The 11926-nt window shown below is 43.1% G+C and overlaps 1 protein-coding gene across 1 annotated transcript; it reads left to right on the top strand.

Annotated features, from left to right (window-relative positions):
* The first annotated feature begins 8469 nt into the window (after positions 1 to 8469).
* LOC144703467 (peptidyl-prolyl cis-trans isomerase CYP21-4-like) lies at positions 8470 to 11124 on the top strand. The gene is made up of 8 exons (XM_078575636.1): positions 8470 to 8615; positions 8980 to 9156; positions 9341 to 9377; positions 9497 to 9553; positions 10071 to 10156; positions 10443 to 10577; positions 10673 to 10832; positions 10920 to 11124. The coding sequence occupies exons 2-8, from the start codon at positions 9005 to 9007 to the stop codon at positions 10992 to 10994; spliced, it is 702 nt and encodes a 233-aa protein (XP_078431762.1). The 5' UTR covers positions 8470 to 8615; positions 8980 to 9004; the 3' UTR covers positions 10995 to 11124.
* The last annotated feature ends 802 nt before the right edge of the window (positions 11125 to 11926 follow it).

Here is an 11926-nt window from a genome sequence, read left to right as displayed (position 1 = left end):
AAGATCCTCAATTTTTTGGGGCCGAGGGGGTATCTCTATCTTCATGTGGGCGAAGCTCCTCAGATAGTCGGCGAGGCGCGGGTGGCGGCATTGGCAAACGACGTCGGCGAGTGGCGTTGGCGAGCAGCATTGGCGAGCAGCGTCGGCGAGCGGCGTGCGACAGCGTCGAACGGCGGTGGCGGCGTCGAACAACAGCGTCGAGTGACGGCAGCGGCAGCAACGTCGAGCAGCAGCAATGGCAGCGTCGAGCAACGGTGGCGGCGTACAGCTGTGGCGGCGGCGGCGGCGTCAAGCAGCGGCGCCGGCGACAACGGTAGCGGCAGCGGCGTCGGCGATGGCGACGCCGAAGCGCGGCGGCGACGGCGTCGAGCGGTGGCAGCGACGACGTCGAGCAACGGCGGCGAGCGGCGGCGGTGGCGGCGTCAAGCAGCGGTGGCGGCGACGTCGAGCGGCAGCTTTGATACGGCGGCTTTGCTCCGCTGGCGTCAAGCGGCGGCAGCGGCGGCGGCATCGAGCGGCGGCAGCGGAGCGGCGGCAGCGGCGTCGAGCGACAACGAGTGGCGGCAGCGTCGAGCGGCGGTGGCGGTGGCGTCGAGGGGCGGCGGCGCTGAGCGGCGGCGGCGGCGAGTCGCGGCGTGCGGCGAGTGGCGGCGTGCGGCGGCATCGAGTGGCGGCGGCGGCCGGACTGGACTGGGCTGGGCCGTAGGTCTTGGCCGTGGCTGGGGCCGTAGGTCTGGGCCGCGGCTGGGGCCGCAGTCTGGACCGCGCACTGAGCCAGTGTCTGGGCCGCGGTCTGGGCCACTAGCTGAACCGGAGGCCTGGACCGGAGGCAGCCCAATAACCATGGCCCACAAGGGGCTAGGGCTGACGTGGCAGCCTCGGATTGCCTGCCCGGCCGTCAAAGAAATGGTGCCTCAGGACGCGAGCTGGGGTGGCTAGGTAGTTGGCGAGCGGCGCCTCGGGGCATAGGATTTCGGCGCCTCGGGGCGCGGTTGGCGGTGGTTGGGCCTGGTGGGCCTGGCCGGGTGGAGCCGGCCCATTAGGCCGAAGGGCCCATTGGGCCGGTCAGCTGGACCGAGGCGCGCGGTGGCGCGACCTGGGTCCAGTGGCCTAGTGCTGCTGGGCGGCGCGGGGTAGCGCGGAGCGGCGACAGGCGGCGCACATTCCTATTCAAAGGATACGCGAGAAGGACATGGAAGTATCCAGATACAATAACACTATCTAATATCACTCATATGATGAGTATGGCCAGTCCCGTAGCCATTAGTGTGGAGACACTAAGGATAGATAGTGGGTGCTCTTTAGTGGAATGAGTTCACTAGATTGATCCATACGAACCCTTGAATGGTTTATACTGAACTATCAATCAGGTTGATTCACGTCATGGTTGTGTAAGTGGTCCTTAGACTTGAAACACCAAAGACATCTTGTGGACAGACGGTTGTACTTTGGCGATGGCGAACAAGTCTGTAATCATGGGATTCTAAATGGTCTTAGTTCAGGTACATCAAGAAGTTCACGAAGACGATTGAGTGGTCAAGATGGGATCGTCCACCTCGGTATAAGAGGCGACAGCTCAAGGAAGATGATGCAATGAAGTCCTTTGCCAAGGCAGTGAAATATCAGAGAAGAGTTCTCCGATGATTTCCGAATGCATCAGTACTAACTTGGATGATCGATTAGGGTTTGACAGTTGACCATACCCTAAGTCGTCCAAGGAGCGTCAAGTGGATCAAGGATTATACACACACGATAACCGATGACAAACATGTTCCATGAGTGAGTCGATACACACTCTTTTGTATCTTATAGGACATGAGGTGTAGCTTGGCACCCCACGTGTCGGAGTTTCAACCTATCGATTGGGTTAAATCGATCCGATAGTAATTAATCTATATGATGATATAGTTAATTAATTTGGAAGGCCAATAAAGGCTATTGGGCAGCTAGAGTTGTTAACTACACTGATACATGGGCCTAGAGGGTCACACGCAAATGGTCTTTTGGACGTCGGAAGATATACTTAAGTTTTGGGGGTATTATGAAAAATACCCACTTAGTATAAATAGGGGAAGGCCTTGAACAAAATTCACCCAGACCAGAATTGTTTAGGGGCCTTTCCCTTCTTCTCCCATCTCTCAGCACCCCACTCCATCCCCGATGTGATCAGGATGATGTAACAACGCCGACGGAGAAAGAACGGGGCTATTCAATGAGAATGAGGAGATCCAACGTGCCGAGGACCGCGTGGATACGTCTAGAGGCTACACACGTGAGCAGCTCGACTCGGCTCTCTCCGAGATCCAAGAAATCAGGAATGCGATCTGTAGAAATGTACTTTGTTTAATGTTTTTGTTGATGTCGTTCGATTCGTTCAAGTCTTCCGCTGCAAATTGTTTTGATTTTTTCATCCAGATCTAGGCCAATAGAACCCAACACCGACGAGGTACATCCGTCCCCTTGCTCGTCCGTTACATTACTTTCTATAGTATATTTTCGGATGCACTCCACTGCACTCGGGTTAGATTAGGTGAGATAATTTATCGAGAAAATTACAAAATGAGTGAATTCTTTGGTATGGGTCGAGCCCGTCCGTTACATGTGAGCGTCATCAAAATTAATTCTGTTCAATGCCGTAGTCACCGTTGACACTCCGACGAGGGTCAAAAGGTCACCGTCTCCATCATCGGCCATCTACTCCAATGTCAGAGCTTGGCAAATTCCCCACGAGTCGGAGCCTGCACAAACTTCCCCTAGGATTCACATCATCACATAGTTACATCTCTTAGTGAATTATTCGTCATACAAAATCATTGACGATGTCCGACATCAAACTCCTCCATCAAATTCTTTTGATTTCGATTTATCTTCTTTGTATCAGGTTTGGAAAATAGATGGCAAGAGAATATTGTGATAAGAATGGATGATATTGTGATTTTTAATGGTGCAGCCAACACACCCATAAGACAAAACAGTCATATATCATCATCCAGATTGTCTATTTTTTTAGTGTCCTTATTGGGCAGATACAATTGATGAAAATAATGGGGCATCATCATCATGGAGTCCATAATCGAAGATAAGTTTATGATAGTATTTTTCCAGAGGTTGGGGTCCAAAATTTTCTTTCACTTCTCAAATTTGAGTTATAATTATGACTTAAATTTTTTTATGATGCCTCAACGTGGCCCCTCTGCAACACTTTCATCCAATGCTACTTGTGATGGCTACACTAATTATGTGATGACTCATCATCACTGTAAATTATCGGACATATAGTGTGCTATTGTAATCATTAATTATCTAAATTAAATGTCATACAAAGTAAAGTTACTCAACTTATGTTGGATCAATGGTCCTATTATTTCAGAACAATGAGTTTTCTTGAGAAATCAAAATTTCTATAATATTATGGTCAGTCAATAATTCTTCTTTTTCCTTAATTGAGTGGACATAATATGAACCCATGCTACATGTTGGTGCCTTGTGGTACCACAATTCAATGATATCTATGAAAGGTTCTACTATTCGTTCCCAAGAATATTATTTGAATTTCTATATTTGATCATAATTATTTTCTTCTTATTGAGGTAGAAAATATGGAATATTTGATCCGCTATGGAATAGTTAGTTATAAATGTATTAACATGAATAAACATTTACTTGGATACAGTTTTGTCATGCCATGTTAATGAGTAAAAGTGTAATATATCAAGATTTATTATAGATCCATTTGCAAGTTTTCTCTTATCTTTCAGATAATAATTATATATACCACACCAGGTTCAAATACCAGATTTGATTTCGTAGCCATGCTATGGTATTGATTTTATTGAATATGTAGATTTCACTATAGGGTATTTTCATGTGTCACTTTGGTTTTAGGGTCTGGCTTTAAACGTTCAATTTATTCTCCATATCCTATATACATGTGACAATGTCTTCCATCTTACCCATATATAATTGTCAATTTTGAGGCAGATCTAATGATATATTATTATCTCCATCTATTTTATCGATCAATCATTATTCAAAACATGTATGTACACTATTTTTTATTAAAAACAACCCCTATAATTATCTGGGTGTTTCTAACTATTAGTTTAAGTGGTTAAGGTATCACCTAAGAAGGGGGAATGAATTAGGTTCTTGAAAATTTATTTACTCTAGTCTAGTTAACCAAGTGAAATATGGTCTACCTATCTAGATAATGACATGAAGTATGGGGTAAATTCAGTTTTCTAAGACACCTTAGGATGGTCAATAATGCTATTGGGGGTATCCAACCCGGGGTGATGGTGACCCTCATCAAGTTTGTTTGAATTGCCCAAATAAAGCCTTAGAAATAAGACATAAGAAATAAACCAATAAAATATAAGTTTGGTGAACCTCTGTAATCCTTGATCCCCAAAGTATTCCATGGAAAAATGATGATGGACCCCCTTTGATCTGACCCCCAAATGGATGTCTCCAACTAATGACCCCAAAGCCCACTATGATCCCCTTAAAGCATGTATATTTAGTTGCCATAATCACACACAGATAGCAAGATAACTCAAAATAGATAATTTATCTTCCTATGTTAGTGTTATTAGTATACCCTACCCTATGTTGATGAAAATTTAATCCTTTGCAGGATCAAATTTACTGCCAGTTAAAGATGTGGAAATCAAGATTGTTCATTTGGAATCTCGCGGGAGCACTTTAAGGTTTTTCCTCCTCTTGCACATAAATTTCAAAAATAATGAAGAAACTATCCATGGAATCAAGAGAAAATGAAGAATAATCATACATTTTGATTTTGTGATGAATATTTGAGTAAGGCCATTATAAAGTTTTCTACAAATTGGTTATTTTAATATCTCTATGATTTCACAATAGTCTTCTTTGTTATTCTGAAAAATAAAATATAAAAAAAAATAACAAATAAAAAAAATACTAATTTTGCTAGTTTCTTTAAAATGAAATAACAAAAATATTCAAGCAATGATCTTGAAACAAAGGTAGCTGATGATACAAATCCTAGGTTTTTGTGTTTTTTTCCTTGTTGCTTCTCCAATATTGCACCAAATTGTAAACTTATTATGATATAGATTTTTATGGGTGGTATCAATAACACTTATGTTCAATAAAAGTTGAAAAACAATTAACAAAAATATCCATGTAATGATATTTAGACCAATGTGATTGATGGTGATATTCTAGGTTGTAATCATATCTTCCTTTTATCTTCGTCAAACATGCACCATATAAGACTCTTCTACAACCTATGGATCTGGGTAAAGAGATTTACATGTTTACCACATGATAATCAGTCAACCATTTCTTACTGGCATGATTCATCTATATTCTTCCTTTGTTGTTAGGGAGCCAAAGCTAAAGGCAAAGTGAACGCCAAAGATGTGTGCAAGTGTTTTTGATATTTTTCTTATTGTCTTTGTTTTAGACGAGGTTCACTCTTAATGAAACCTATTAAAATACATTGTTATGATGAAGCAATTTTCTGTTCCCTCTCTCTCTCTCCTGTTTCAATATTCCACCTTCCATAGTTTATTAGTGTTTGGAGTTCCTTTTATAGGGCGGTCGTGGAGAAGCCCTTCTATAACTGCAATGAATCATTGATGCTGGACGACATCTAGGACGCCGTCCGGTCGGTACCAAGTCAATACTCGGATACCTAGATAGTGGGGTCGGACGTCGTCAACGACGAGGTCCGACAGATAAACCCTAACAGGTACGAAACTACGATGAGATGATGTGCCTACATGATCGTCCTTGTAGGCCCTGACTCGATGAGAATGCTGAACTCCAAGCTCCGAAGGGGTCACCAGGTGACGGCGACGGTGACCTCTTGAACCTTGTCGGAGGGATGACGGAGTATACGGTGCCGAACGGAACCAATCCGTGGGGGCTCGCACATAACGGACGGGCTCGGCCCGTACTGGTAAGACGCTCCATAGTTATCTCTCAATTCTCTCTCTCCTGTCTAGCTCGAGCGCGGTGGAGCCAGTTCGAAAATATACTGCAAGGGATAATATAACGAGCAGCGGGAGGACGACGTTTCTCGTCCGAGAGGGTCGGTGCGGGTTCAGTGGAGGGAAGCCGGAGAGGGTCGGCGGGCTCGACTCGTGAAGGGCACAGGAGCAGTTGGAGGGGAAGGGAGCGACGCCGAATGGTGGCGATGCGACTCGAGCAACCAACCAAGCTTGGCAGGCACGACCTTTGGAAGAGGTCGGTGCGGGCGGAGTCGTTCGGCGGGTGCGCGCGCACGGTCGCGTGGACTGTCAGCGCGTGTTGCGGTGATGGGCGTACCGACGGCGGCCGATCGCATGGCGACAACAGGGCTCGGCAAGAACAATTCTAGGGCCCTCGTCCAAAACGCGAAGTGTTGGTGCCCAAGAAGTGGTGCGCGTCGAACAGGTGCAGTTTCCGCTGCCGGTCAAGACTAAGATGCAGGTGGAGTGCCTTCAGGGGCGTCGTCGTGCGGCAGGATTGGCCGCCAGAAGATAAGGTAGGCGAACGAGGTACAATTTCCGCTGATGGCTGGTCGATCGCAGCACTCGTTCGTCCGGTGCAACTCCCGCAGGGGGGGGGGGGAAGGACGGATGATCGCCCGTGGGACCGCAGAGGGGCACCAGGGTCCAGTGGTCGTCGGTTCCGTCAGCGCGGACGGCGCAGGGAGTCGTCGCTCAGTGTCTCCGTCAACGGCTGCCGAAAGATCGAGCGCGTCCACCGGAGATGTTAGGCACCCGCGATGGTAGACTTTCCCAGTCGTAGGTATCGCCGAAGGGCTCACACGGCGGTCAACGCGTTTGGGCCTTGACGGTGTTGGTCGTCCTCGTTCTGGCGCGCCACGCGATATCTTCACGGCCGCATTCGCGGGAGGGCGGTCAGCGGCAAGGTCGTATCGGCCAGGACATCAACGGTGCGAGGAACTTCAGCGACGGGCGGTCGATAGAGGGAGATAGGAGGGGACGGCGGTGCCCTCCGATTACTTGGCGAGCCTCCTTCCTCTTTCTCCACCTTCGCTTCGCTCTCTTCCCTTCTTTGTTTTCTCTCAAGGTGAGACCAAGTAACGTGAAAAATCTCAAAACAACAATACCTGGTCTACCTTCTCCTAGGGCGCCACTCTTAAGGGAAGAGTGAATTAATGGGTCCTAGGAGGATCCATAAGGGGGGGGGGATAGTCCATTAAGAGGGGGGCCCTTATATAATGGTCCCCCATTACAACCAAATGAAAAGACACAAAAACAAAACATAAAAGGGGTAGGGGAGGATGCCCAAAATGACTATGACCCCTTACAAGACAATAAAAAAATGTGCACATAAACGACGTACATGATACGACGAAGGCGACTAAACGGGACCGAGAAAAACACAAATGCGACTTGACGAAGAGGGCGAAAGAAATCAAAACACGATAAAGATACGAGCGATATTTCCATCCGGGATGTTCGAAGCAGGGTGTCTCCGTTGGCGCCTTGGCGTCCCGGTCAGGCGGAATGCTAACAGACGGGCCATCGATGACGAGACGGACGGCGCTGAAGTCGTCTCCGAAGGATCAAGCTGGCGTGCTCCATCAATCGTCATACACACAATGGATGATGATGTCACATTGGTGAGTAACTCTGGTTTGTAGTATTGAGATCATATTATCTACTATCTATTAAGCCATCATATTGAGATCATCATGGTTGGTATTTTCAGTTTCATGGGATTTTTTTACCATGTATCAAAACCTTCAGATAGAAAATTGAATGAAAGCTTTCTTACCTTCCATTCTGTCTTGTTTACTCTAGATTTGACAACATAATGAGTCTGTCCATCATCCTATCCGACTAACATTTGTACAAAAACATAATGAAACTGCAGACTCTATGACACACGCATGATTGAATATCCGTTCCGTCCTGTTCCACTAGTCCTAATCCATCATCCCTCTCTCTGTCTATCTTTCTCTTTGTCAATCTTTCTCCTCTCTCTAAATAAATAAAAAACATATATGAGAAAAAATGTAAAGAAATAGATAAGTCATAAATGACTCCTTGTTTCGTAAGCAATATTTATTAATTAATCATTGGCATTACTTTTTTTGAAGGATTCATTGATCATTCTTTTTAGCATGAATTGCTAAGGTGGACATCCTCATTGCAAGAAGGATTTCACATCCTCATTTTGCTTTACACCCATCATGTGTATTCTGCTCCCTCGTCCATTATTTGGAGCAACAGAGCAAGTTATCTAAGTATTGGGAGTAAGTTGTCTAAATAAGCTATGTGAGAACTGTTATCATTTAGCTACCTGAACACTTAACCATATATCTTCTAAATTAAAAAACAAATTTATGAACATAAAATTGTATTAGTATATTTTCCCAACCGGGCCCGAAAACTGACACTTTTGGATGGATGACAGATGAAGGTTTTGGACGGACGGAACAGTTCTGAACAGCATATTCGCCATCCATCACGTCCCGTTACCCGTCCAAAGATCTGTTCGGATGACGAAAAGGAATCTGGGAGTGCTATTAAGGTCTGGAGGCCAAATTGGCAATCATTGGAAAGACGTTTGGAGAGCCGGTGTCGAGAAATTTCTCGCCCTTCAACCTAGTCACGGTTCGGATTATCTTACTACTCTTCAATTTTTCATTGTTTCGATTTGGTGATCTATTAGTTTCTAGTAGTCATGTAGTCCGAGTTAAAGGGTACTGGCAAATCCGTCAGTGATGTCGGAATCGGGCTGTTGAGTGTGTTTTTTTGGTTTATTTTCCTGAAACTTGATCGAGAAAATCTTTTCCTTGGACTATAGTGTGCCATCTTTGGTATGAACTTCCGAACTTATCTTGATTTCGATGCCGAGGTCAAAAAATTGCTTGAGTCATTCTTTTTTTATTTTTCTTCCTCATGCTTCATTTTTGATTTAGAAAGGAATCTTGAAGGCTTATGCTGCAAATTTTGAACTTTTGAATGTTTCCTGTAGACCGTCCGTTTGCAACTTCGCCGTCATGGGAAAGATCAAACCTCAGGCGTTGTTACAGCAGAGTAAAAAGAAGAAGGGGCCAGCTCGAATTAGCGTATCTGCAGTTATTTCTTGCAATTTGATGCTCATTCTGATTGCGCTATCACTGTATGCCGCTTACAAGTATTGGTATAGCAGGTTGTTATCTGTACTTTCCCATCTCTCTGGATGTTTCCTTTTGCTCTTGATGACTTTTGTTTATTTAATTTATGAAATTTGGCGGTGAGTCCACCGCTCACTTTGACATATACTGTCACTTAAATTGCTGTCCCCCCCATACTTCATAGTTTTTGTTAATTTTTATTTTTAATTAACTGAGCAGGTCGCAGTTTCAAACGGATACGAGTGAGGTGAATAAGGTAATGCAGGGAGTTCTTTGATTCAGGTCCCCAAATCTATTGAATTATAATTAATTTCTCATTTGGTTCATCAATCATTTGGCATCCCAATCTGATTCATCTCCAAATCTTTGGTTAAGAACTTTGTAACAATTGGAGGAAGGAGATCGATGAAATTTGAACTTCCGACACTTGTGGTAAGTGCTGCTCGAAATAGTTTTTGATTTGTCCCTTTGTCGGATAATTGTTGATTTCGCGAATAGGAGACTTGCACAGTGGGGAGATTTTATTTTATATGGCCAAAGTTAAAATAGTTATACCCTTTTAACAAAATGGGAGAGAAAAGGGGAATGTGGTAAAAAAGTCTTCTTAGGGTTTTTGTGGATTTTTGCTATGTCTCTTAGGATGAAGAGAGGCTTCAGAAAGGCCTGTATCACCCTCCTGATATCACCTTGTCGTGATCTCGGCTTGTAACAGGGACATTTTTTCATCTCTTACATTTTTTGCTCCTCTTTTGTTTCAGTAGATTCAAGGCATTCCTTGCAGGCTACAAAGATATTATATTCTAAAATGATATTTCATTTTTTGTTTTTTACTCTGATTTTTTTCGGCCTTTCAATTGATATTGTTTAAGAGACCTCTCGTCTTCTGTTAAGAAAAACTCATGGATATATTTCTTATGTTTCCTGGGCTCATTCTTCATTTTGGTGACAGATATTGAACACAACGGCTGGTTCTATTTCTCTAGAGCTCTTCAAGGCTGCGAAACCTCGTGTAGTGGATAGGTTCCTCAATTTGTGGTGAGCCATTGTTATTTAATATGCTGAAAAATTTTCCTTCGTCAGGCATTAATGGATTTTTATGATATGGAGTGTCTGATGATGTTCATTATTGAAAGGATGATTCTAGAAGTCTGAGAATATAATATTGGAAGTTAAAATTATTGGAAATAGATCGGACATGGGTTTTCTTTATCCAAACTGACGCGACCAAGGTTATCTGAGAAAATAAACGAAATGATTATTATTTATTATTTCTTACGTGGTTCAAATTTATTGTTATACATCTCTCTGGATGTTATATCAGCGAGGATGGTCATTTTGAGGGGTCATCCTTTTATCATGTGATGAATAATGGCGTTATTAAAGTCTGTAAAGATCAGAAGTTAGGATCGGCAAAGTATTGGCCGCTGAAAGTGTCTGGCACTCCGATCGGGACAAGGTGAAGAAATTTCTTGTGTCTTATTATCTTTTTCATTAGTGTTTTCTTTTAATATTTCAATTTTATTGAATTGTTTTCAAATTTAATTGTTCTAGATCAACACTCGTGGCTCATATGCTGGCCACTACAAAGGCTAGCCTGGAAGATGATCAGGATTTTGATATTTTCATGTCTCCGAGAAGAAATTCTTATTTCAGCGACAAGTTCATTGTGTTTGGAAGAGTTCGTAGTGAAAATGTCATTCAAAAAGTTCAGGTCTTTTCCGCTCCCTTATTTATTCACCTGGAATTTCGTTATTATCTCATATGAGATTATTTAACTGTGATATTTTGCGCCTTACAGTCGATGGAAGATCATGCGAAGCAGACTAAAGTTTCCATCGAAAGCTGCATGGTGGAATCAACTGCGTCTGTCTGAAGCATGTTTGCTTCTAAGTGCCTTTTTTATGAACAAAATGTCGTAAAATGTGAAATTATGCTTTCAGTTCAAGTGAGAACCGACCAGCTTTCTCCTTTACACTCTTCAGCGAATATTTTTTTGGCTTTAATCTCCAATGCTTCTGTGATGGTTTAATGAAGTTTCTGCATTGAACAATAGGAGAAATAACACTACCGTATTTATTTCATCTGTAAGGTTGGAGTCAGTCAAACAGTGGAACTCAATTAAATTATTTTTTCAGGTGCAAGAGATATTCCCTAATTTGGCGAAAATTGGTTTGTTAGAAAATATATTTGGGTGGCGCTTAAATACTTAATGTTGGAAAATATTATTTTGATTGTTATATTTGGATTTCTGCATTTGAGAACGGTGACCTCACATTGTAAATTGGATTGTTCGGTAATTAGAATTGATGTGATCAGGGGTGAACGTGGCCTGCTAAATTTTCAAGAGTGAATAAAGTTGTGGAGAGTGATTATCATTTTTTTAGTCAGAATAAAAGAGGAAACAGACTTTGAAGCTTGTTCTGTCCGTCATTCGACATCGTATTAGGTATCATAATATATGTTATCTCGGTCATTTTACCCTTCAAGATAAGAAAATAACTATCTATACTAAGTTATATTGATCAACTCATAATAATAAATCATAACCATAACAACTTGTTAAGCATAATGTAGTATTGATATATACTTCCATACACATTCACAATTATCTTAATTCATGTGTTGTTGCTAGGCTGCTACCGATTACCATAATGTCAAATCGTATTGGATGAGGATGACATTAGATGTTCTGTAGAGGATCTGTACATCACTGACTATCTGCTATTGTTATCCAATATCAATACTCAGCTAATGATAACGGATAACATAAAATCAGATCATTATCCATTAGCACTATAATTTTAT

Source organism: Wolffia australiana, chromosome 5 (genome assembly GCF_029677425.1).
Source record: "Wolffia australiana isolate 7733 chromosome 5, ASM2967742v1".
In the NCBI taxonomy this organism is placed as follows: domain Eukaryota; kingdom Viridiplantae; phylum Streptophyta; class Magnoliopsida; order Alismatales; family Araceae; genus Wolffia; species Wolffia australiana.
This window is presented reverse-complemented; position numbering and strand designations above follow the sequence as displayed.

Excerpts from the sequence above, each read along its gene's own strand:
- LOC144703467 (XM_078575636.1), top strand. The coding sequence starts at position 9,005 with ATGGGAAAGATCAAACCTCAGGCGTTGTTACAGCAGAGTAAAAAGAAG. Across the intron at positions 10,157-10,442 it reads GATAGGTTCCTCAATTTGTG|CGAGGATGGTCATTTTGAGG; the intron begins GTGAGCCATTGT and ends ATGTTATATCAG. Across the intron at positions 10,578-10,672 it reads GGCACTCCGATCGGGACAAG|ATCAACACTCGTGGCTCATA; the intron begins GTGAAGAAATTT and ends TAATTGTTCTAG.